This window comes from Kogia breviceps, chromosome 10, assembly GCF_026419965.1.
Source record: "Kogia breviceps isolate mKogBre1 chromosome 10, mKogBre1 haplotype 1, whole genome shotgun sequence".
In the NCBI taxonomy this organism is placed as follows: domain Eukaryota; kingdom Metazoa; phylum Chordata; class Mammalia; order Artiodactyla; family Physeteridae; genus Kogia; species Kogia breviceps.
In genome coordinates, this window is record NC_081319.1 from 99,873,664 (window position 1) to 99,898,602 (window position 24,939).

The window sequence follows — 24,939 nt, forward strand, 5'->3', positions numbered from 1 at the left end:
TGGTTGCCAAGTGTGAGGGCAGGTGGGAGATGGATGGACTGGGAGTTTGGGGTTAGCAGATGCAAACTATTATATATAGAATGGATAAACAACAAGGTCCTACTGTATAGTACAGGGAACTATATTCAATATTGTGTAAACCATAATGGAAAAGAAAATGAAAAAGAATGTATATATGTATGTATAACTGAATCACTTTGCTGTACATTAGAAATTAACACACTGTAAATCAACTATACTTCAATAAAATAAATTTAAAAAAAACCAAAAAGGGCCCTGGCAGACACGTCAAACCATGGCATATACAACAAAGATGAGAAAACTAGGACTCCTTTCAAGGAGCTTAAGCCAATCCACAAAACTGTATATGCCTGAATTACATATTCTAAATCCAATCAATACCAGTTAGGATTGAGCTAAGTAGCAAATATCCCTTTTCTTTAAAGAGGGGGAAACTACCAGAATGAGTTAACTCGGTGCTGGTTAACAACAATTTCATTTTTTTCTTTTTTCTTTTTTTGGTTACACAGTCCTACTAATCTTAGAAATCCAAGGCTCAATGCAATGTATAATCAAATAATAATTAACTTTCCTTCCTTCGTCTTTAAATTATTCAGGATGGGTAATTCCTAAATAAAATGTTAACAAAAACACCTTCATGCTCTTTTATCTTCTTGCTATTCACATCTCATTCTATGTTCTAGATAGCTCTGGCAACAAAGACACCGAAGAAAATATTATTTACAGTAAACTTTTATTTTCATTGATTTCACTTAACATAATTTCAAAGTAGGTCTGTGCTCTAAGATAAGCAAAAAACCAGATATCCTAAATCTCATTAACAGATCTTTTTCACACTGTTTCTCTGAGTAGGGTACAGGGTTTCAGGGGCCCCAATGGCGACACCTTACATTTTATCCCTGGAGATTTTACCTATAGATTCAGAAAGAACAGACAACACCAACATACAAGAATCAAACTGTATGCTTCTACTACAGGAAGAAGCTCTTGTGTTACACTCTACCCACCTCTTTAGGGTTGTAATGATAATAACTGACTTTTTTCTCCCCAAAGTTGGGTGTTTGGGGTTTGTTTTTTGTTTTAAGTAAAATGTCAGAATATGTGAAAATGCTGTACTTATTTATCTTAATATGCTAAAAATAGTGAACATTTTAAAATTCTTCATGAGTCCAAGCTGGGCCATGGCTACTACTGATGGGGTTTACCCAACGCACTAATTCCAACTTTGGCGACCATCAGCAAACTGTTCAAAGGAAACACATTAAAAAAAAAAATCAGGTAAAGAACAGCACAGGTACTTGACTATTTTTAAGGGACTGGGACTCAGCAGGTCCCTCACAACTGCATGGTGAGGAGGTGCCAAGGCAGAGCAAGCAGGGATGAACTCCCACCCCTGGAGGTGCCAAAGGAAGAACACGTGAAAGGCAGTCCTGCACTGGGGCTTTGAAATCGTACGCGTGAGCTGAAGTTCCTAATCGAACAGCCAATAATACAAAGGTGAGAAAACAAAGCTGGAGAGACCAAGACCTCCCCAGGCATACAGGTCATCAGTGGTAGGTCTCCAGCCTCCCAGTTTACAGCTCTCGACCTTGGTCTATGCTGGCTATAAAACAGTATTCTTGACAGCATCATAACTATGATCAAAGTTGGGTAAGTAATCTTTTTCCAAAGCAGATTTTTAAAAATTCTATTTTGGGAGGTGTATCTTTATTATACTTAAAGACTACATTTTTAAGAACAATCTGGTTTGGATTTTATAACTAAAGTTAATTACGATTGACGTTAAATAGGATTCAATCAGAATTCCCTTTCAGCAAAATTTTCTATAATAAAAGACACCTTACAACTAAGCCACGTGGACCCCATGCTGAAAGTCACACAAACGGCTGCAGTCATGGCTTTGCACTGAAGCTTCCTCCACTGCAGAAAGGGGCCAGGATGGACCAGAGAGCAAATGCGAAAGCAAAACCATTTCCAAAGTGAACGAATATACTTATTTCATTTTGACATTAAATCTGTTTTTGCAGCCTTTCCTATTTCTATATAAATTTAAATCATTTCAGTAGATGCTCAGCATCAGATATACTGAAGCAAGTAAAATTTTGAATGTCTAAAGTGTTTGGGGCATTAAACTAGAACTAGCAATAGAGCAGAGGGTACCTGGCACCTGCAATTAAGCCTGCAGGCATAAATTTTCCAGAGTGGTAGAATCTCATTCCCATAATGGCAGCCAAGGTTCCAGATGTAACTGATGGAAAGATAAAAAGAGTCAAAGATCACTACATCTTATATGTTGGAGGATGAAAATGCGGCCAAACTCCCACCCATCTTTCAAGGGCCCAGACCTCATCTCACACCTCCTCCCTCCCCGAGTCGGGGAGCTCCACAGCCACACACACTCAGTGAGACCAAGTACAAATACTGGAATCAAAGGCTCTCAGTGTCTGAGCCCCGTCTGCCTTTCCAGCCTCACCTCCTACCACTCTTCAGCCATAAATATCTTAGTTTTCTCCTAAATCGCTGTAGAAGAAAACTACATTTTTCCTCTGCCGATGCTGTTTACCCTGCGTGCTCTTAGGCTCTTCCCACGTGACGTCTATTCAAATACCGACCAGCTGCCATGCACTGCCCCAGCTGCTGGGAACACAACTGTCATCAGAAAGATCCCTGCCCTAACAGTGTTTTGAGTTTGATGCGACTAACTTGAAAGAATCACATAAGAACTTAGAAGTATAATCTGTGCTACAGGTGCAATTAATGCAATACAAATAACGTGATGAACAGGGGATCCAGCCCATTCAGGGAGAAGGACTTGCTGAGAAAGTGAAAATTGAGCCGCGATGTGAAGAGTCGCGATTAACGAGCTCAAGGGGAGGAAAGCACATTCTGGGCAGAGGGCGTAATATACGCAGGGCCCTGCAGTGAGAGGGGGCTGCTAGACACGGTATGGCACAGAAACCGAGATTGAGTGAGGAAGAGGGCCACAGCCTACAGAGCCTTGAGGGCCACGGGACGGACTGTGGTCTTCTTCCGAAGGGCAATGAAAAGCCATTAAAAGATATTATGCAGATGGATACCTACCAAGAGCTGCATTCTGAAAATATAATTGTGGCTGTACCATAGGGAACAAACTTCAGGGAAAACAGAAAGGAGGCAGGGTACCAACTGAGAAACTTCCTCGGGAATGAAGGCAAGAGGGGGGCTAACTGGGGCGTGGATGGTGGCCGTGGAGGTAGGGAAGGGGACAGCCTGGGATACGAGTTGCAGGTAGTGTTGACAGGACTTGCTGATGAATCAGACAGAGATGGAGGGGAGGAGAGCAATGGAGACCCAAATGGAGGAAGGACACCAGGAGACCAAGCGTGTGTGAGGACAGGAAGCCAGGTTTGGGCAGATGCCATGACACAGCTGAATACTTTCAAGCAGGCAACTGGATATACGAGGGTAAAGCTCAGAGGAGAGGGGCTTCCCTGGTGGCGCAGTGGTTGAGAGTCCGCCTGCCAATGCAGGGGACGCGGGTTCGTGCCCCGGTCCGGGAAGATCCCACGTGCCGTGGAGTGGCTGGGCCCGTGAGCCGTGGCCACTGAGCCTGCATGTCCGGAGTCTGTGCTCCGCAACGGGAGAGGCCACGACAGTGAGAGGCCCGTGTACCACAAAAAGAAAAAAAAAGAAAAAGCTTGGAGGAGAGAGAAATTTGTGAGTCATTTGTCTATCAGTGGTAATTTAAGACCTGGGCTTCAACCATATTGCCAAGTGAGAAAGTATAAACAAGATTAAAAGAGACAGTTTTAAGAAACTTAATATCTAATGGTTGAAGTGGAAGACAGGTCGACAAAACAGACAAAAGGGAATCAGAAAATAAAAAGGAAAAACGAGAACGGAAAATGGATTGGTGTACTGTGCTGAGAACAGCTAAAAGGCCAAATAAAATGAGGACTCAACAGTGTATATGCTGAATTTTGAAACGTACAGGCTCCTGGCAGCCTCAGGGAGAGCTATTCCCATGGACTAAGGGGACAGAAGTGGAGGCCAAAGTGGGTTGAGAGTGTGAGGTGAGGAAGTGAAGATGGGAGTGTAATGGATTTTTGTTAAGAGAAGTTCCTGAAGAGGAAGCAGAAGGGCAGCAGCGGAAGCAAGCAGTGGGGTCACGAGAGGTCCTTTTTTTTTTTTTTTTTTTTTTCAGTGGGTGAGAGATGAGCACACCAGAGCATCAACGAGGGGCGGGACACGAGGAAGAGCCGGCCTCGCTGACGGTGGGAAGCTGCGGAGGTGGTGAAGCAGGAGGGACTCAAAGCCTGGTGGAGGGACCAGCCTTGGAGACGAGAAACGGTGACAGGGGAAGGCTTAGAGGCCGATGGCTTGAGGGAGTCTCCACGGGACGGCTGCTGTCTTTCCTTCAAGAAGACGGTGAGGTTGTTCGCTGGAGAGCAGGAGCGGGGTCAGAAAGGGGGCAAAGGGGCCTGAGAGTAAGTCCGGGGCTGCGAGAGCGAGAGCGAGCCGCCGAGCAGAGCCCAGAGCTGGGCGCTTCCTCCTTCCCGGCCCAGGCCGACTCGGACCAAGCGCTGCGGCACGTCTGCTCCCTGCGAGGGCCAGAACCGCGTGTTTTCTCATCCTGTGGGTTTGTGGGGACAGCGAGGGGCCCCCACACACAGCAGGGTGTCTGACACAGGGTGGAGCTCAGGAAAAAGACACCAAAGCCACCCTGATAAGTAATCCTCCCCTCCCCGCACCCCTCCCTCCCCGTCTGCGCGCTCACAGGACACTGCAGCAGCCCCGTCACGTTATGTCCCCGGCGAAGGTAACGCCTCCCTGAAGGCAGGGCCTACATCTCACACACTTAGTTTACCTCTGAAGGGCTAACAAACGAGTTTCAAATGGGAAAGATGCAATAATACCGATGCAAACGTAACCCGGACACGCGGTCCTTTAGTGGCGCTCAAGCAGACGGCCTTCAGCGGGCAGTCACACGGTTAAGAGACACGTGCTCGCCTTACACAAGTTTAACACTTATTTCACCTGGTAAATCTACATTCATGAGGTGTGAAAACCTTTCCATATTCTGTACACAAAAGATAAGTAGAAACCAGCACAAGATGCCCCCCCACCCCCATTTCAAAACTTCCCTAGGACTTGGCAGAAGCAGTAACACTGTCGTAATGTGAAGAACCTGTCACATCCCACCAACCCAGGGACGCAGCAGGGAGACACGGAAACTGACATACCTAAGAAAACCCAAATGTTCCTTGGATCCTGGGACAGCTGGTAGGCACCGAGGCCTGCTAATCCACCGAAGAGGAGCCCGGCAGCCAGGGACGGGACGCTGCCTGGAGGGAAGTAAACACACAGCTGCATTGCAATGGCAGACACTCATCACACTGACAGAATCCACCAGACCGCCCTCCCCTACAGAGGAAAACAGCAAAGAGAACGTCTCTCAACGCGGTTCAGGACCAAGGCATTCTCAACCAGGAAAATGTTTGGGGTAGTGTGCTATTTTACCAGAGAGGTCAGGGTCGTACCACATGGGTCCTCTCTCCTCTAACAGGCAGGACACTTCCCCCCAGGGAGAAAGGAAGGGCTCCGAGCCAGGCCTGATTAACCCTGCAAGGACTGGAACTTTCCATGGGCAGCACCTTGGCCTCATCCCCAAAGGAAAGGGAAAGAGGGTCAGTGAGTTAAAAAATGATCTGGAGAGCAAGAATTCTGGTGTGTGTGATGGCGGGGGTGGGGGGATGCAGGCAAGGAGGGGGATGGAAACAAGCACGTTCACTGACACACCTGTGCCTGATTTAATGCGGAGACTTCAAAACTGCTTCTGCGAAAGACTAGAGGTATCCTCCTACTTGAAGAGCAGAGATAGCCCTCTGGGGTCAAGGCTGATGTATGGCAGGTAATGATAATAACAATCTACTACCATCCCTAACCGGTATCTTTATCTAAAGAGTCAAAAACAACTGACTGGACAAGAAGCCTGGTTTAGCTCAGCCAGATAACCCCAAGGCAAGTGCAGGAGGAGCTACAGGACTGATAATAAGCCTGCACTCCAGCGAGAGGGCCTAAAGCAAACTTGACTCCAATAAGACTGCAGTTTGAGGAACCCGGGGACTCACTCTTCACCAGGAACAAGATTTTAAGAGGTTAAATAACTACAAACCATACCTGCTCTTGCATAGCCAATGATCCCGCCGGAAGCAACCAGTGCTGCATAGCCAAAGCCGATCCAATGTAAAGGCACTCTGAAAACGGAACAGTAAGAAATCGGTGCCAACCGTGTTTAAAAAAACAGCATGGAACCACAGAATGGGATCAAAAAGGCCATCATTCCAGAACAATCCTATCACTGTGTAAACGCAAATAAATCCCAGAGAGGTCAGATGACTTGCCTAGAGGCAGCGGCAGAGCTAGGACTCGAACACAAGTCCCTGGCCTACACGTCCATCCCCCCCGTAGCCCAAGCTGTGCAGCAGCCTTGGCTCAGCGCCCTTTTCAGATGAGGAAAGAAACTCTGGTTTTGAAAAGCTCCTGACTATTCCACCCCCATTTCACTGGGCACTTACAGTGGGCCAGAGTCCTTCTGCATTGTTCTCTTTCACTCTGTCCAAATGGAAGATCACACCAGGCCTGCACCTGCGGAGGAGGGGCTGGATCAGAGGTAGTTAACAGCACAGCTCGCAAGCTGCCAGGAAGCAGTGGGTCCAAGTTCCAGCTCCAGCCCTTGGGAGCTAAGAAGAATCGGCAAGCTACCCAACGTCTCTAAGCCTCAGTTTCCTTCACTGTACCTACGCTGAGAATAGCAATGGTACAAATTTCCTAGGGCTACTATGGGCATTAAATGGGATAATATGTAAAGGGGCTTTGCACAAAGTAATTGCTGAACAGATACCAACCGTTCTACTAATAACCTAAACTCTAATATAACATAGGCCCACAGGACACTTCACTGACCAGCTCTGTACAGTTAATGAGCTAATCTCCTCATCACCTAACCAAACTATAACTAAACTGGAAAGTAAACACACCTCCTGTGCCCTTAATTCAAGTATTTTAGTTGCCCTTTCTGGGGGGAACGGGTGCTGCTTTTCACCCCTGCCCAAAGAATTGATTTCAATACTCAACATCTGTAAAACTTTCAGACGGTTATTTAACTTTGCATCACCAGTTATTGCGAGGAGGAAGGATGAAATATACAAAGCCCAAGTCATAATTACGTAGAACACTACACCCTTGGCAAAGCAGGGTGTAACTCCTAATTTCTTAAAGAAATGCATCTGGTATCCAACGAGGCTAAGGTTGAAAATACGTAACCTCTTCTGTTTAAATTATTGTCTATAAGGAGGGGGGGCTTGAAATTGCACACCGTCATTAATTCAACGTAACACTGATTGAGTCACCGAGATTTTTAAGGAGATGGCCCAATAAAGTCTCCAGGAAACTAATGACCTCGACGCTACCTCGGTAAGCATCTGCCTCAGGATCTCAGGGTCTCCGCAGGATTCACAACCCACTTTAGGAAAGCAGGAAACGAGGGACTACACAAGCACCTACCACGCAGCCTAAAGCTGCCGCCTGGATCCGGAGGACGAAGAGCAGGCGGCAGCAAAGCCTCTCAACTCATTTCTAAAAGTCAAAACAGGTGTAAAAGGGCTTCCCTGGTGGCGCAGTGGTTGAGAATCTGCCTAACAATGCAGGGAACACGGGTTCGAGCCCTGGTTCTGGGAAGGTCCCACATGCCGCGGAGCAACTAAGCCCGTGAGCCACAACTACTGACCCCGCGCGTCTGGAGCCCGTGCTCCGCAACGGGAGGCCCGCGCACCACGATGAAGAGTGGCCCCGGCTTGCCGCAACTAGAGAAAACCCTCGCACAGAAACGAAGACCCAACACAGCCCCAAAATAAATAAATTAATTTTTTTAAAAAACAGGTTAAAATAATAGTAATAATAATTCCAAAATACACGAACCTCCTTCCCGAACGTCTACACTCGCCGACGAGCGAGGACTCGCACTCCTGCCGGAAATGTCGCGGCGCTTTCTCTGCGTCCGGGGGCGGGGCTAGGCACGGGGCGGGGCTAGAGGCCAGAGTCGCTGCGCTCCCTGCGTCCCGGGGGCGGAGCACGGGGCGGGGCTTGTGCTGGATAGGCCGGCGCGTGCTCTTTGTCCCCGGGGCAGGGAGTAGCAGGGCACTCCGTGTATCCGGGGAGCTGGGCGCGGTGCCGGCAGTGCTGCACTCGTCCCAGATCCAAGCCAGCCTGGCCTAAAGCCGGAAGCCCAGGGTTGGAGTCTAGTTTTGCAAGAGGCCTTTGCGAGATGGGCCAGGTCTGCGGTGAGGGGGTGGGGGCTGCCACCGATGGGGGTGAAGGGCGTCCGAGGCTGGATTTTGAAGGACTGCATCAACAGAGGGCCCTATTACCAGGTGTCAACCAGATGCAGGCCATCGGGAGGACTGTCAGTCTAGCCCGATCACGTTATTTGCTACCATGGGAAGGGACTACTTTCTATCTGCAGAAGATAGGGTGGCCACTAGACAGGCTAGACAGTGTGGTTCACTTCCCTGTTTGTTTCAGAGAGTGAAGCTACTTGAAAAGCATCTTAAAAGGGGACAGTGGGTGAGTTACATTTGCAAGTACCTCTGCGATGCCCCTGTGGCCACACGTTATCTCCACTCCCACTCCATATCTGCTTCTCTTCCCTGCATTTCCTGCACCACCATTCACTCAGTTGCTGTAACACCAAAATTTGGGTGGGTGTCACGTTTGGCATCCCTCTCTCTTTCATCCCCTACAAGTATCAACAAGAATAGAGCTTATATATACAATCTTGAGTGAAAAAGCATATTGCAGTGCATTGGCAACTGAAAAATGCACAAGGAGACAGTGTGAGCTAAGTTTTATTGGGGGCAAAATGAGGACTGTAGCCCCGGAGACAGCCTCTCAGGTAGCTCTGAAGAACTGCTCCGAAGAGGTGGCGGCTGGGGGGTGAGTCAGTGTATGTGCTTTTGGTAAAGGGGGTTGGGTGCCCTCAAGCACACATTTTGACAGAAGCTTGGTGCTAGTCACGAGGAGCAGGTGTCTCTGTTAATGATTTTAATGCTTTTCTAGATATGAGAAGATGCAAGAAATTGGGCTCATAAAACCTTCCCCTGAAAATATCGAACTCTCTGAACGCGTGTTCTGCCAGTTTTTCCCAGAGCACGGAGGGCCTCATTCCTGATCTCCAGCCAGAACTCCTTTCAGGGTGTGGGGAAGGTCAGCGAGTGCAGTGGTTAGGGACCTAGCCCTTGTAGAGGCTGATGATGAGTGACAATTTTTTGTTGGCAGCATACATACTCTGAAAGAAGACCTTCCACTTGCAGCAACTCCTACTCTTCAGATATCAAAAGTGAAGTCTGTGTTTATCACATCTGATTCTAACCAGCTGAAGGTGATAATGACTAAGAACTCTGAGCAATTCCACTTAGGCCAGACCCTCAACAACTTAATGGAAGACTCTCCGGAAAAAACAATGACAGGGGCTTCCCTGGTGGCGCCGTGGTTGGGAATCCGCCTGCTAGTGCAGGGGACACGGGTTCAAGTCCTGATCCGCGAGGATCCCGCATGCCGCGGAGCAACTAATCCCGTGTGCCACAACTACTAAGCCTGTGCTCTAGAGCCCGCGAGGCGCAACTGCTGAGCCCGCGTGCCACAACTACTGAAGCCCGCGCGCCTAGAGCCTGTGCTCTGCAACAAGAGAAGCCACCGCAATGAGAAGCCTGTGCACCGCAACGAAAGAGTGGCCCCCGCTAGACACAACTAGAGAAAGCCCGCGCGCAGCAACGAAGACCCAATGCAGCCAAAATAAATAAATAAAATTTATTAAAAAAAAAAACAAAACAAAACACAATGACAGGACTTGCCTTAACCAGCTGGGATGATTTAGGGATTCATTTCTCCCACCATGATCCTCCCCCTGCGTTTTAGACTTGAAGAAATAGAACCACAGAGAATTAGTTAACTGTAGTCCTAGCCCTTGGTAGAGCTGTTATTTGAAATAAGCTCTGTCCTGCACCTTTAACTACCATAACGCATAGTTTCATGTGCAGTCCATCATAAAATATAAATGAAAGGAACCTGTTTCTGCTGTTTCAATTGGTTCCACACAAGGATTTGTGTTTAGTAATGTTTCTAGTTGACATTAGCGTATTTTAGGAGATAGCTCAGCTCTTAACTAGGAGCCCACTGAATAGTACTGGACCGCTGAACCACAAGTGTGTCATGGGGCGTGATGCAGATTGGGTGAGGGACTAAGTTCTTAGTCTCTGGCCACTGGGACCTGTCAATGGGATGTTTTTCTGTTAGTTTGTTTTGTTTTTGTGTTTTTGTTTTTCACAGAGGCCTCAAGTCAGGATTGTCTGCTAGACACACATGTACACCCACCCATAACCAGAGCAATAAAGACCATCTGCCACAACACAAGAGCTCATGAGGAAGGAGTAGCGCTTCACTTTGAGCATTATTTTATCATTGTTGGAGCCTTGTATGTGTTGAATTTACACTTAAACAGACCTCAAGCAAAAATGGTCAAAATCAAATGCCAGTTGCAGTGTTGCAAGTCAATGTCTACTGAGTATCCACAATACTAATTACTAGGTCTTTAGGAATATTTTATAGCTTTAAGATTGACATCCATTCAATAGAATTTTCTTCAAGAAATTAATAAATGAGATTATGAAAAAGACTACCTATTGTTTTCAACCTACCCTATCTGCCACAGGCTTCTAGGACCTCATATATTAGAGCCATAATAATATGAGCAAAGCATACAGTGTGCTTATTACATGCAGGACACTGAAGTGCTTGACATCGATGAACTCACTGAATCTTCCCAGCAACCCTATGCAGTAAAGACTATTACTTTCTTCTGCTTTTATACATGGAGGAAATTAAGGCAGAAAGGGGTTCTCTAGCTGGTATAACGTCACACAGTAAAGGGTAGGGCTGCCTAACTCCTTTAGTCTGTTCTCAGCACCGTGACCAGGACAATCCTGCTACAAATTGGACTGTGTCATTCCTCAGCTCCAAACCCTCCAGTGGCTCCCTTACCTCCTGCAAAGCCCTGCACGCCTCCCTCCCGGACCTCAGCTCCTATTCTTCTTTCCCCTTTGCTGATGCTCCTGCAGCCTCCTTGCACGTGCAGCTGTTTCATCTGCCCGGAACCCTCTTCCCAGATCATCTCTCGCTCACTCCCTCACCTCCTTTAAATCTTTATTCCAATGTCACCTCAGTGAGGCCTTCCAGGATCATCTAAGACTACAACCATCTGCATTCCCTTCCGTAGCTTATTTTTCTCCACGGCGCTTGCCTCCTAAGTGGTATGTAACTTACGAATTGCAATCACCTCCCCTCTCTAGCATGCACGTTCTCGAGAGGGAGGACTGCTGCCTGGCACAGCATGGTCCCACAAGCATGCGTTGAAAGGCCGAGGACCTGTAGTGAGAAGTCAGCAGCTGCTCTTCAGAAAGAGGACAGCCGGCAGAGTCAGAGACAGGAGGGAGAGACTGCCCTGACTGCGCCCTGCCTCTTTCTGAAGTCTGGTTCTCTCCGTACCCCGGCTTGTCAGACACCCGTGTCCGTGTCGTAAGCCCATCCCCGTGCCTTCTGCTGAAGTTCGGGATAAAGTTGCTGTTTCTGGCAGCTGCATCTCTGCTAACCGAGGTAGCATCCCGTTCCCTCCGCCAGAAATGCTTTTCTCCTTGTTCAAAACTCAGTCTCATCTCTTACTGGTCAAGCTGCCACCAGCCACCACAGGCTGTAATACATTTCTTACCAAAGCTTTTGTCCTTTGTGTAGGGATTTTTTTTTTTTTTTTCCTTTTCAGCCCCTAGAATCTAGGATACTGCCAGGCACGTGGTGAGCGTTGTTCAACGCAGGCCCAGTGAATAAACAAATGGGAGAGTAGAGACAGAGGTGGCCTTCGGGGCTTTCAAAATACTGATGAGTGAATTTGCGGTAAGGAGCTGCTCACACATTAATATCAAAGTAGACAATCCAGCACAGAGATGGCTGAGATTATAAACAGACTATACATTCCTAGGAGGAAAAGAAAACGAACCTGACTTCCTCCAAATAAATATTTTTTGATACAAACCGGTTTGTGCAATGGCCTCCAAATGCACTACCAGGCAAGCTCTGCCAGAGGCCACTGAGCAGACAAGCTAACGGACCAAAATAAAATGCTCAAACACATGGTTTATAGCAATTTTATACGTAATTGCCAAGACTTGGAGGCAACCAAGATGTCCTCCAGTAGTGAATGGTAAACTGTGGTACATCCAGATAATGGATTATTATTTATTACTAAAAAGAAATGAACCATCAAGCCATGAAAAGACACAGAGGAAGCTTAAATGCATGTCAGTAAGTGGAAAAAGCCAATCTGAAAAGGCTACGATACTGTATGATTCTAACTGTATGAAACAGTGGGAAAAGCAGAACTTCGGAGATGATAAAAAACTCCGTGATCGTCAGTGGCGGACACGGGGAGAGATGAACAGAGTGGCAAACCTGTCCCTTCTCTCAATACTGTGATAAACCCCGAAGAGCTAGAAAACAGTCAAGTCTCAAAAACCAAATAACCAAACCTACATTCATCTTTGTTTACAGGCCTGAAGAAAGATAACAAAGAGGTGGATGGAAACGTCAGACCCATGGTTTGGTTCGTTTCCTAGATGATTTCCTTTCATGTAGTGAGCAGCACACTTCAGCGTCCAAGTGTTAAGATTCTCACTTTGCCTAATCAGGAGGGAGTCCCCTGGTGGCCTCAGGGGTTTTAACATCTTCCCAGCTAAGTCAGACCTATGAATCCTCTACTACTGTGTCTCTTCAAAACATCCAGTAATCCATTAAGGAAAATGGGTTAATTTTCTAAGTAAAAAAAGATTATCATCAACAGCTAGTTTTAAGACCACCTTTGTCAGAAGATTAGCTAAGTGAGTTTTCTGGATGCCATGAAACAGATGGGAAAATAAAAAAAGGAAATGTCATTTTCCTGTCCTTAAGTTACCTTGTAAACAAACCACTGCTTGGAAACAGAAGAGTTTCACGAAGTTTGGAAGCCTCTCTTTAACCTTCTTATGTACGTAGCCCTCAACTTAAGCATATGCTTTACACATACATATTTTATTTTATATATCTAATTTTTAAGCTTGTCTTAACATACTTCCTGGTATGAAAATCTTTTCGTATCTTTTGTTACCAAAACGAACAAAATCCACATTAAAATTACTAGAACCACGTGAAAAAGCCAAAGTAATGCAGGTTTTTCATTCTTCCCTCACTTAGGAGAAAAATCTGAAAAACAATTCCTTTATCTACTTCCGGTAAAGAAATGTGTTCAAGATTTTATATTATTTTAAGCTATGATATTCTGAGAAAGATCTTTATTTGCCTTATACAACAAAAATTATATATTACACATTAACATACTATATATTGCCACGATATATAATAAAATATTACCTATCAAAAAGTTTTACCACTTTAAAAAAACAAAATCCTGAAAGTGATTTTTAAGCTGTACATTTTCTTCAAAAGAAGAAATTCCTAGCTTTTACTCAGAAAAAAAAAAAAAAAAGTACATTTGAAAATGTTTTTCTCTTAGGAGCAATCTGGGATTCACTGCATCATTCATATTTTCTTCCTTTTTCTCTTTTTTTCTAACATTTCTACTGTTTTCCTCTTCTTGGTTGACACCAGGCTGCTTCCTTTTGTTGGCTTATTACTGTCACCAGTTAAACCGCATTTCTTCGTGTCAGGTTTTAGCTGCCTTTCTTCCTCCTGGACTTCACGGCCCGATTCCTTTTTATTCCTTTTGGACTGTTCTTGTTTACTTACTAAAATACAAGAGACAGTGCATTTAAAGACTGTTTTTTCCCTTTGAAATAAACACAAACCGACAATAAAGTCATCTGCATCTCCACCACTTTAATGATTTAAAGAGATAGCAGATTATTTAGTTCTGTAAACGATCAACTGCATTTACCAGGAGGCGGTTCTACAGCTGGAAGCAGGCTTTCCTTCGTGTCTGTCACTCTGTCCAACCACACTCCAACACACGTCAGCCTGGCACTAGTGTTTACTTCACACAGCAAAGATGGGAGAACCCCCTAAAACAGGAAGGGAAATTCGTGACAACTAACACAGAGGGATTTTGAATAATTACTTTCATTTTTCCATAAACAAGTTACCTTAATTTAAAACTTACACTGTATTCTGAGTATAAAATATACTGTCTAGAAGAAATTTATTATCTTGATTCATGATTGGTTTGACTAAGTCCTTCACAAGAGCCAATTTCTAAGAAGTGCTCCACTAAGGAAAGCGACCATTTTATCATGGTCATTTCTGGGTTTAACAAAGAACCATGAACAAAGTAGGTACTCAACAAACCACATTCACAGAATGTGTTTATAAGAGAATGAAGAATAATAAACCAAAAATCTGTAAGAGGGAGACTACCAAAGGGAATTTAAATTTCCAATTATCTGTTTCAAAACTATTGTAAGTTCTACAACTGATCAAAAATTCCCATTTTTTTTCCCCTTAGTAATGGCACTATTTTTATTTAACAAAAGCTTACAGAGAACATCAATATGCAAAAGAGAAGAAAGTAGTGCTTCTCTGATTTAAAGAGCACGAGTTCTGGAATCCTGCCAGCTCAGACTCACCAATACCAACTCCTGAGGCAGTGCTACGGAACCCTAACTTTAAAACCATGAATGTCAATCATGCCTGGAAGAGATTTTTAACGTTTAAAGATCTATGCCTTATGACCCTAAAAAAAATTCCACCTCACTTAACTCAAAATAATATTGACAGTAAGACTCGCATTCAGCATATTTACATTGTGCTGAGACACTGACCTTGTCCTCTTTGAGCTTCCACATTTTGATGAAACCATCACTCGATGCTGTAACAATAACATGATGCTCTGGAGTTTCAAAAGTGAACATGTCTTTTACCCTAGGATAGAAATAGTAACACCATAAAAGACCCTTTCTTCCAGATAGTATGATACTGCTGGAAAGCTTCTATGCACAGTCTCTTGACTTTTCAACGCTTCAAGTGTTTCCAAACTGCTCAATGAATGGGGCCTAAAATTTAACATGCTTCACGATCCCATGAGTTGGTGAGTCATCTTCAGGGCCTAAATCCCAAGATAAAATTGACTGTCAATGATACCTTAAGAAAAAGTTGAAAACATGGTGACAGATAACTATAAACAATCAGATTATCATAAAGGAAATAAAGATACTTAAAGCCCCTCACCTCAGGAAACTACAAGGTCAGTACCAAGAGAAAAGACAACAGAGATGAGCCGGGGCCTCCTCCTCGGCATCCGTTTTTCTTGTCCTCAGTGCCGCCACCCAGTCTAAGCTACTATCATTTTCCTTCTGGACTACAGAGTAAACTAATCGGCCTCACTGCTTCCATTTTTTGCCCCCTAACAATTTTTTAAAAATCAAACCATGTTACTCCCAGTCTTAAAATTCTACAAAGCTTGGATCTGCTTTAAAATAACACGGGAGAGGGAGGAAGTGGTGGGACATAGATAAACCACTATCTACACAGGCACTTAGTATAAAATTCAAACTCACCATGACTTGCAAGGCCACGCACCATGTGGCTCACTCTGACCCAGTCACATGGGTCTTATAGCTGTTCCTAAAATACACCAAGTTCTTTCCTCCCCCAGGGCCACTGTGCCTACAGCTCTCTCCTCTTTTTAGAAATAGCTCCTTTATCCCTAAGGTCTCACTCCCCCTTCCCTGATCAACCTACCTAAATAAGTTACCCGTGTTATTCCCAAATCATAATACCCGTTTCCTTCTTGTTACAATTACCTGCTTACTTGTTTATCATCTCTCTGTTGCCCCACAAGATAAGGGCCAGGAGAGTGCAAGCTCTTGTTGCAGTATTTCATTATGGATGCTCAGTGAATACTTGTTAAATGAATGAATGACCAAATTTCATACGTGCTATACGGCCTTGAAGAATATGTTCATTTCCCAATACAGGGGAAAACTAGGGCCTGTCTAATGACTGCAGTATTCTGAGTATTTACTAACAGAGATTTCTTAAAGCCGAACTATTATTTAGAAAATAAAAACTAAGAGTTGTCTGAAACATAAAAGAACGTGCAAATAAAACACATTAAAGTATAACCATCCATAATCGACTTTTTCAAAATTACAGTGGAAACAGCCAAGGCAGAGTCAGACAGACCTGGGCTGGCGGCCAGCTCCAACACCTCACGGGGGTAAATCCTGGTCTAGTTACTTAACCGTTTACTCTGAGACTCACATTTACCCCCAGAGATAAAGTGAGGAAGAGGTAACAAACTGGCACAAGACACAGGTCAATATGTCATTTATTTCTCCTGCAGGAAAAACAAATAGTGTAGAAAGGTGCTAGAAGTGGACAAGGAGAATAAAGTAAAAGGACAAGAGAGGTCGGGGGCAGAGCTCAAGATTGTTTAATTGTTTTTCCCTGTTCAAGTATGGATTGAGGATTTCAGGCCTCAAGTCTAATGAAATTATTGGGAAAATAAATACCTTGTGCAAGTGACTAGTCCTGACGACAACGTCACCACTTTTGTATCCCTCAGGCCAAGACAACAGCATTCCCGTTATCCTCCTAGGTTCCAGAAATCATATATATGTAGGTATCTAACTATGTCTGCAGTCGTTCATAAAAAACATATATACCCTGCTTTATGAAGCTACTGCATTTATAAGAGACTCTACACGCACATGCACACAGAGATCAGTGAAAGAAAATACCTGTTTTCATGAGCTTTCAACTGAGAGAGGCATCTTAGTGAATCACAGTCAAAGAACCGTACAAACTCTTCATCTCCAGCCACTGCAAGGAGAGATTCCTAGGGGAGGAAAAGAGAGAATACTATCCAGAACGCCATCCACAATCCCAGCCACCACCACACATGCTCAACTCCCATCACGGACTTCGATCACTTACTGAAAGAAACGTAACAGAAGATACTCTCTTTTCGTTTGTGATGGTGCCGCTGACAGATGCGGTGTCAAGCTGGTAGATATCTATTTTGTTCAGTATGACAACTACATATTTCTCCCCTGATGGGGACCATTCCACTATGTGAGCATCTGTAAGTTAAAAGCCCAAAGCTATTGTATTTCATGAATAAAAAAAGAAATTCCTCAGGGTCATAATAGAAATAGCAAATATTTACACTGTTCTTTTTTTTTTTTTGCGGTACGCAGGCCTCTCACTGTCGTGGCCCCTCCCGTCGCGGAGCACAGGCTCCGGACGCGCAGCCTCAGCGGCCACGGCTCACGGGCCCAGCCGCTCCGCGGCACGTGGGATCCTCCCGGACCGGGGCACGAACCCGTGTCCCCTGCCTCGGCAGGCGGACTCTCAACCACTGCGCCACCAGGGAAGCCCTACACTGTTCATTTTCACATCCATTATCCCATTCAATCTTCACAACAAACTTATAACACATACTCTGTGAGTTAAATTGTAGACAATGAACTGGTTCAAAGACTCATTAAGGTCATACAGCTGGAAGGTGGCAGAGCCATGCCAAGAATCCCAATCTAAAGTGGGAAAAGAAATTAACCTAAAGCATCTGCTCTCAGAAGAAACCACCACCATGCACAGAAATAAATGTGTATGTACATGCACACAAGAACGTGTGTATGTATACATTCACGTCCCATCAAATTTTCAAATACGTTTCAAACAAAAATACTCACTTTGTTTTATGTTTTTTATGAATGCCGATCTTCCTTCCACAAGATTCCATGTTCTACAAAACAGGAAGCTCATTTACGGCAGGATCACCAACTCCGACCAGGTATAAAGTAAGTTTAAGGACGACTCAAGTGAAAAGGCACTAACTACTTGGCCATTCACAAGAACTGCCTTCTTTCTCGCAGCACCACGTGGAACATCATCAGGCAAGATTACAACGCACTCTGCTCCCCAGCCCGTTCCTATGGATGCTGAGTCCACTGTATTTTCAAAGGGTTTCACCTCCTAAAACTCTTCTTTTTAGGATCACCCTCTACTTCACAGCTTACGACTGCAATGTAACTTGCATGTCTGACTACAGAGCTTGTCGGGTTTTTTCCATTATGAAAAGGTTCACTAGCTTTCAACCTCTCCCTTGTGTCAAAATATCATCAAATGGCTGACAATGTGAGACAATACAGAAGCAGAATCTAATTACTATAGTAAAAGATGACCCAGGGGTGGTTTCTTGTTCTACTTGCAGAACAAAGACCACAGCTTCATAAAGGTGCTCTTGGGCCTTAATGACTTACCTTAATGTCTTATCTGTACCCACAGACAGGGCCAACTTGCCAGACGGGTGAATGGAAAGGAAGGTCACATGTCCTCTAAAAGGAAACTGACAGTTAGCCCCCAACTCGACTAGCACCTGGAGACCACCGACGGCGGAGTCCGGACTCACCTGTGAGCTTTCATCGACTTCAGGCACTCCCATTTCTTTGCATCCCAGACACAAATGAGGCCGTCCTCTGCCCCGCTGATTAAGTGCCTGTTGCCGTGGAATTTCAGGCAAGTTATTGTGCCTGTGGAAAAATCAAGACGGGCAGAATTCACATTCATTTTGAATGCAAACTCCATTTCTGGTTTGAAGGCTATGCTGCAGTAAGAAAACATCCAGTATCTTCATATTACTGAAATATGCCTCAAAGTCTCGGGTGAAGAAAGTAATTTGTTTTTCATCGAAGATCATACAAGCCTATGGAAATATTTTCAGCAAAGAGTTTCTCTAGTTGTAGATACAGGTTTGAACGAATCTGTTCACTTTCTTGCTTTGCATCCCCAGAATCCTAAGTTCCGGAGACGGCTGGCTGGATAGTTTGAGCAGAAGTCAAACAAACTAACCAGCTACTCTGGGGAACAAACCAAGATGTAAAGCCACATGACTTCTACTTTCCAAACAGCGAATTAGCCACCCGACCATCCGTAACGCAGTTACTGTGCCTTCAGAGCTTTTTTTTTTTTTTTTTTTTGCGGTATGCGGGCCTCTCACCGCTGTGGCCTCTCCCGCCGCGGAGCACAGGCCCCGGATGCGCAGGCTCAGCGGCCATGGCTCACGGGCCCAGCCGCTCCACGGCACGTGGGATCCTCCTGGACCGGGGCACAAACCCGTGTCCCCTGCATCGGCAGGCGGACTCTCAACCACTGCGCCACCAGGGAAGCCCCAGAGCTATTTTTGATTTGACTTCTACACAGTTCTTATTCACTGTCATAAGACTTTATTACCATTTCATAAAACATTACACTAATTATGTCTTCTGTATTCTCCTTCCACGGTTAACAAATTTTCAACTACTTTACAAAACATTGCTCACTCCGTTCCACTCAAACTGAAGCCTGGATGGCCCACGAATTTCCCCTACAGCGCTCCTCAAATATCAAAAGGCTGGAACGAGGTGACCCGGTACTCAATCTCCCCAATCAGCCCTCAGGTAAGATTCCTTCTCCTTTGAGGTTTGTGTCACCCAGCTTAACCGCCCTGGCGTTGAGGAGTCGGCAAAGCACTGCCTGCCGGCCGGATCTGGCTGACAGCCTGGTTTTGTAAATATGCAGTTTTACCAGAACACAGCCGTGCTCACTGAGCTACACAATGTCTACAGATGCTTTGGCGCGACCGAAGTGAGTAGCTGTAACAGACACTGTGCAGCCGCAAGGCCTAAGTATTTCCTATCTTGTCCTCCTCAGAACACGAGCGCGAACCCCTGGGTCATTACTGCCCACGTGCACACCTCCCGGTCAATCCTTTACACTGCCCTGTATATTGAAAGAGCCAAAGATCTGTGAGGAATAATTCTGCACCCCCAAAAAGCACTAATAATACGTGGGCTTATGGACTCCCTTCTCCTCAAAGTGGGAGACTTCAGCCACTTTGCCCATGTTTTCCTCCTTCCGTACTTCTCATTTTGGGAATTTTACTTTCCCACATCTTCCACTCCTTCTTTCCATGATTCCATATGTTCCCTGGAAAAGAGCTTATCTATTACCAACTGTTAGAAAAACAGGATTTGTACCAGGAATGAAGGAAATCAGGAACCCTATTTCATTCATCCCCTATCCAAACTCTAAGTCCCTTCTTGTTGAACACCTGTACCAATGGGTTTGGACAGACTACACTGGTTTAACTTATTTCCTCCAAGCCTAAGGGAGACAGGAGGCTTCCTTGTATGAACTGGAATTAGGAGACAGAGAGGAAAAGGAATGTATGTTGAAATCACTCGGAGCCGGGCTTCTGCTGAAAAGCGAGACACTTGTCAAAGTAGCTAAGGACTATCTAATATAAGAAATGCGTTGATGACTCTAAATTTACTGCTAGAAACCAATGCTTGGTGTGGAACTTCTAAAATATATGAAAGCTAGTGTAAGAAAAAGGGTACCTGTCTTTATCTGCCTTTCATTGCAGAAAACTAACTTGTTTGGCTGAGTTTCCTCAAGCTAAGTACGTACTTAAGTGATTCTACTACCTGAACTTCTTTCTTCCTTTCCCTTTTCCTTCTGGAACACATGTGAAACCCCTCCTTCTCTGTCCCCTGGGAAAATGCAGTGAAAATAGCACACGATGTTCAATACTGGGGAAAAAAATTACCTGTTTCAGTCTTTCTGTCCCTCGGTCCTCCCATGACCCCAGTCAACTGCACCATCGGTGTGGAAAACGCAACCATGGCTTGCGGATCAGCCCCCCGACCTCCTCAATGCCAGTAACCTTCGCCTCCTCTGTACTTCGTCCCTCACGCCAACAGCCCAGACACCGTCACCACCGAGAGCTTCTCCACGTTAACTCTGCCCTCTGACCACAGCCTCACATCGTCCCAGCCCTTCTTCCACTCACAACCCACCTGTTTTTTTTCCTCTGGAGATGTGCAGACCCTTGACACCCTATCTTCTCTAGGCTGACAACCTACTCTTTCTCCGAAACCCTCAATTCCCTTGTAAATCGATCCTTCTCTTGCACACATCAAGTAACCTTCCTCCCTCTCCAGAAATGTCTGTAGCTTATTGCAAACAGATGCAAGTCCATCCACAGCCTCCAACTTCAGTCAGGCGGGCCCTCGTCAGCCCTTCACTTGTTCCTGGCACCTCTCCCAATATCCAAACCATGAGCACTTTCCTCAGTGCTGCTGTCTCCTTCCCAGTCAACCCCCAACCTCCTCCACTCAAGGGCCCCCGAGATCTGGCCCCAACTACTTCTCCAGCCACTCCCACCTCCATTTCAATCTTCTCATAATACCGAGCTCCTTACGGCTCCCCAGACTCAGCAGTGGTTAAAAATGCAGGCTCTACGGGCTTCCCTGGTGGTCCGGTGGTTAAGAATCCGCCTTCCAATGCAGGGGACGCAAGTTTGATCCCTGGTCGGGGAATTAAGGTCACACATGCCACAGGGCAACTAAGGTCATACGCTGCAACTACTGAGCAGGCAAGCCACAACTAGAGAGCCCACGGGCCACAACTACAGAGCCCATGCACCCTGGCATGCACCCTGCGTACCACAACTAGACAGAAGCCCAGGCGCCACAACGAAAGGTCCCACGTGCCGCAACAAAGGTCCCGTGTGCCGCAACTAAGACCTGACACAGCCAAAAAATAAAATAAATAAATAAATATTAAAAAAAAAAAAAAAAAACCCGGCTCTAGACCTGGGTTCAAGTTCCAGTTCCAGTGTTTTGTCACTCTGGGCGAGTCATGTAACATCCCTGAGCCTAGGCTTTCTCTTCTGCGAACTGACAATACGACTACACCTTCCCGGCACGCCACTGGGTGCCCGATGCCCCTCGATAAAGTCAGCGCTTCACGCGACGTGGCCACCTGAGCTCCTCGCGCTGCCTGCTCTGCCTGAAATGTCCTTTTCTCCACCTTGCAAGGTTCACCTGGCCAACAACTGATACTGTTCTTATAAAATTACGCAGGTGTCATTTTAAGGAAGTTTTCAATGAAAACTCGCTTCCTCCTCCTTGCCAGTGCCTCCCTTCTACCCCAATACAGACTGTGAATAACTTAAGGACAAAGAACCACATTTTTCACATTTCTGTATTTCCTAGCACAGATTCTGCTACGTATCGGACCCTTGATGAACTGTTCCTCTGAAGTCAAACTGTAAAGTAATAACACCTCAGCATTATTGCCTTGAAGAATACAAGCTTATTACCGTTGTGATGCACTAGAGCCCCATGGTCGATCTTCTTTTTCATGTCATAAATGTGGATGGTTTCATCTTTGCTCCCAGTGACTACAAAACGGCTACTGACGGCCACTGCTGACACGGAGGCGGTGTGGGCATGGTGAGTGAAGTCGGCTACAGGAGTCCACTTCTGCTAAAGAGCGATACACACAGTCAGTGCCAGGCCGCGATCGTATCGTACTTCTCTACAAGGAGGTAAGTGGTTTCACGATCTATGTAAACTCTCAATGGATCCTACAAATGGAGAAAAGACTATGCAATGAAAGGCAGATTCACACAAACAATCTGAGAACTGAATAAGGAAGGCAAAGCAGGAGATGGGAAGGCATCGCTGAGTATCAAAACAATTATGAAGACTGGGCTACAGGGACTTTAAGGTCCCATCCAAATCCTGAACTCCTTAATATATTTACTTAGATGTAACACTCCCATACCCTTCATTCACTCAAATGTCCAAATCTTGATTTTAATTTAGTCACTCAAATACTGAACGAACAACTACTATATGCTTGGCGCCATTTTAGGCAGTTCATACGGAGCAGTGAACAAAAGAAACGGACGTCCTTATCCTAAGGGAGTTGCCATTCCTGTGGGAAGGACAGACAAGACACAATATGATGTCACAGAGATAAGTATCAATATAACAACACCTATAAAGAAAAATAAACAGGATTTGCATTAATACCAACATAAGCCCTAGAGAATGACCAATGACGAGGTCTTGAGAACTCTATGCTTGCTGCCATGCAACTTTTGGATTGGGTAAGTGTGACTGGTTGAGTGCGAAGGATGACGGCTGAATACACACACACACACACCCCACAAATTAAGGGAGACGCACCAAGAAGTATTAGCAAAACGAATAAACCAACAAAGAAAAAAAATCTCCGAACTTGTTTGCACACACTTAGGTTGTGTTATTGCAAATTAATTCCTAAAAACGACAGCAGGATAGCTCTTCCGTCAATCAGGACCCAGAGGGCCTCTTCTGAGTGAAGGTACAACATTCCTGAGGAGCTGCTATGGCCATAAATCAAAGAATAACCTTTGCTTGTGCCTATTACAGAAGGAAAGCTGGTTATCTGGGATATTGCCTGACTAGACTTAGAAGCAGTACTGGGGAATGGTTAAGCGCTTCAGGCATCAGCGACACCTGGGAATTTGAGTCCAAGGTCTGCCACTTACTAGCTCTGTGGCCTTGAACAAGTCGCTTAACCTATCTCAACTTCTGGTTCCCCATCTGTAAAATGGGAATAACTGTATCTGCCTCAGAGGGGTGCTGTGAGGACTACTCTCTATCTGGAACATGGAACGCAACATAATTACAGAAAGAACATAATCAGTAGCGTCACCTTTGAGTATTCAAAACACGTACCTCTCATCCAAAGGCAGATTAACCACCAGAGTAGAAAACAAAATAAACAAAAACAATCAGTCAAGTCATATACTTCCAATTTTCTAGTTAGTTCAAGACTGACACTTTGACTTCTTCATAAACAAGTACTCAATGAAACAGGTTTCTGGGAAATACCTAGGACTGCTTAGGGGGAAAAAACGGCACAGGACTAAAGGTTAAGGGATCTTGCTTCTAGTCCTGGGTATGTCCTATCTGCCTGACTACTGCTAATTTACTTAAATTACGTTAAATTACGTTAAAAAACGCACACATCTAGTAAAATTCTTACATTTTGTTGTAATTTTTCGGCAAGTGTTTGCCTCCCTCATCCTCTCCTCCTTATGTCGGGAAGATCTCCAGTGCAGGATCCATGCCTTTGGCTTCTCTGCACCTTCACTGGAAGTACTGGCCTCACCGTAAGGGCCCAATAATGAACTGGTGTCAATTTATCTGTGAATGGTTTTTCCGGATTTAGCTCAAATATTTTGTCAAATACCAGAACATAAATTCAGTGAAAGAACGAACTGTTCTTTCATTAAATCCTGAACACCTCACGGGCTGTCAACTTGGATTCATAATCTACGGCCCACTGGCCCGTTTGCAGAAATGCCAGCTTCCTTCGTGCACAGTAGTCGGAATATTTACTACGAAAGACAGACATTGTCTCGTCGTATGAAATACCTTCTCCGTGTTTAAAAAGGCTAACGTGTATTTTAAGTCTCCTGAGCTTCGTCACCGAACCGCTAAGAAATGAGACGGTGCGCTCCCTTGCTGCGCTATGTTTACGCCCCACTCGCGGCGGCCCCTCCGCGCGCGGGCTCTCACCTCATGGTCGCCGCTCACCTTGGGCTCCAAGTGTACAGCGAACCCAAAAAGGACCTGTTCGTAGCATCCAGCTACCAGCTCCATGCAGCAGCGCACGCGTCTCCTCCCCGCGCCAGGCTCAGCGCAGACCGGTAATGACGAAAGCGGATGCAAGGGGGAGGAAGGGGTCCTTCCTGCGTCGGCGCTCAAGTTTACGCCAAGACCGCGGGGTTGCCTTTTAGGCGCCTGCATCCGTGGGAGGGATTTCAGGGCTAGAAGATGACGCGGAATTTCCAATATGGGAATAAAGAGGGACGCCCCATGACGAGATTCTCATTTCAAGGAGAAAAAACAAAGAAAACAAAACCTGAGGACCAGCAGGCATATTCTAGGGAGCCTTGATCTAGGCGCTTCTGAGGAGAGTGGGCGGGACATCCTCTGCGGAAGCCCCTCGTTTCCGGGA

The 24,939-nt window shown here is 45.5% G+C and overlaps 2 protein-coding genes across 3 annotated transcripts; both read right to left on the reverse strand.

Annotated features, from left to right (window-relative positions):
• Positions 1–737: 737 nt before the first annotated feature.
• On the reverse strand, positions 738–8,071 carry LOC131764489 (transmembrane protein 14C). The gene is made up of 6 exons (XM_059077783.2): positions 7,981–8,071; positions 6,579–6,648; positions 6,181–6,257; positions 5,244–5,345; positions 2,182–2,269; positions 738–1,264 (listed from the first exon to the last, which is right to left on the reverse strand). Exons 2-6 carry the CDS (start codon positions 6,599–6,601, stop codon positions 1,210–1,212), a joined length of 345 nt encoding a protein of 114 aa, XP_058933766.1. The 5' UTR covers positions 6,602–6,648; positions 7,981–8,071; the 3' UTR covers positions 738–1,209.
• A 4,167-nt stretch (positions 8,072–12,238) lies between these two features.
• On the reverse strand, positions 12,239–24,649 carry PAK1IP1 (PAK1 interacting protein 1). Of its 2 annotated transcripts, none has more exons than XM_059077768.2 (10): positions 24,498–24,649; positions 22,244–22,406; positions 18,509–18,629; positions 18,360–18,434; positions 17,790–17,842; positions 17,032–17,177; positions 16,836–16,933; positions 14,916–15,015; positions 14,036–14,159; positions 12,239–13,886 (listed from the first exon to the last, which is right to left on the reverse strand). In XM_059077768.2, exons 1-10 carry the CDS (start codon positions 24,579–24,581, stop codon positions 13,681–13,683), a joined length of 1,170 nt encoding a protein of 389 aa, XP_058933751.1. In that variant the 5' UTR covers positions 24,582–24,649; the 3' UTR covers positions 12,239–13,680. The 2 variants fall into 2 exon arrangements, with proteins under 2 accessions (XP_058933751.1, XP_058933750.2); XM_059077767.2 differs by having other exon boundaries at positions 13,155–13,886; positions 22,244–22,409; positions 24,498–24,637.
• Between the last annotated feature and the right edge of the window lie 290 nt (positions 24,650–24,939).

Coding starts and splice junctions, on each gene's coding strand:
- LOC131764489 (XM_059077783.2), bottom strand. CDS start 6,601: ATGCAGAAGGACTCTGGCCCACT. Junction 5,346..6,180: donor CATTGGCTATGCAAGAGCAG/GTATGGTTTGTA, acceptor ACTTCCCTCCAG/GCAGCGTCCCGTCCCTGGCT. Junction 1,265..2,181: donor GGCTTAATTGCAGGTGCCAG/GTACCCTCTGCT, acceptor TCCTTTGAACAG/TTTGCTGATGGTCGCCAAAG.
- PAK1IP1 (XM_059077767.2), bottom strand. CDS start 24,581: ATGGAGCTGGTAGCTGGATGCTACGAACAGGTCCTTTTTGGGTTCGCT. Junction 16,934..17,031: donor CTTCTGTTACGTTTCTTTCA/GTAAGTGATCGA, acceptor TTCCTCCCCTAG/GAATCTCTCCTTGCAGTGGC. Junction 15,016..16,835: donor TTGAAAGCTCATGAAAACAG/GTATTTTCTTTC, acceptor TTTCTATCCTAG/GGTAAAAGACATGTTCACTT.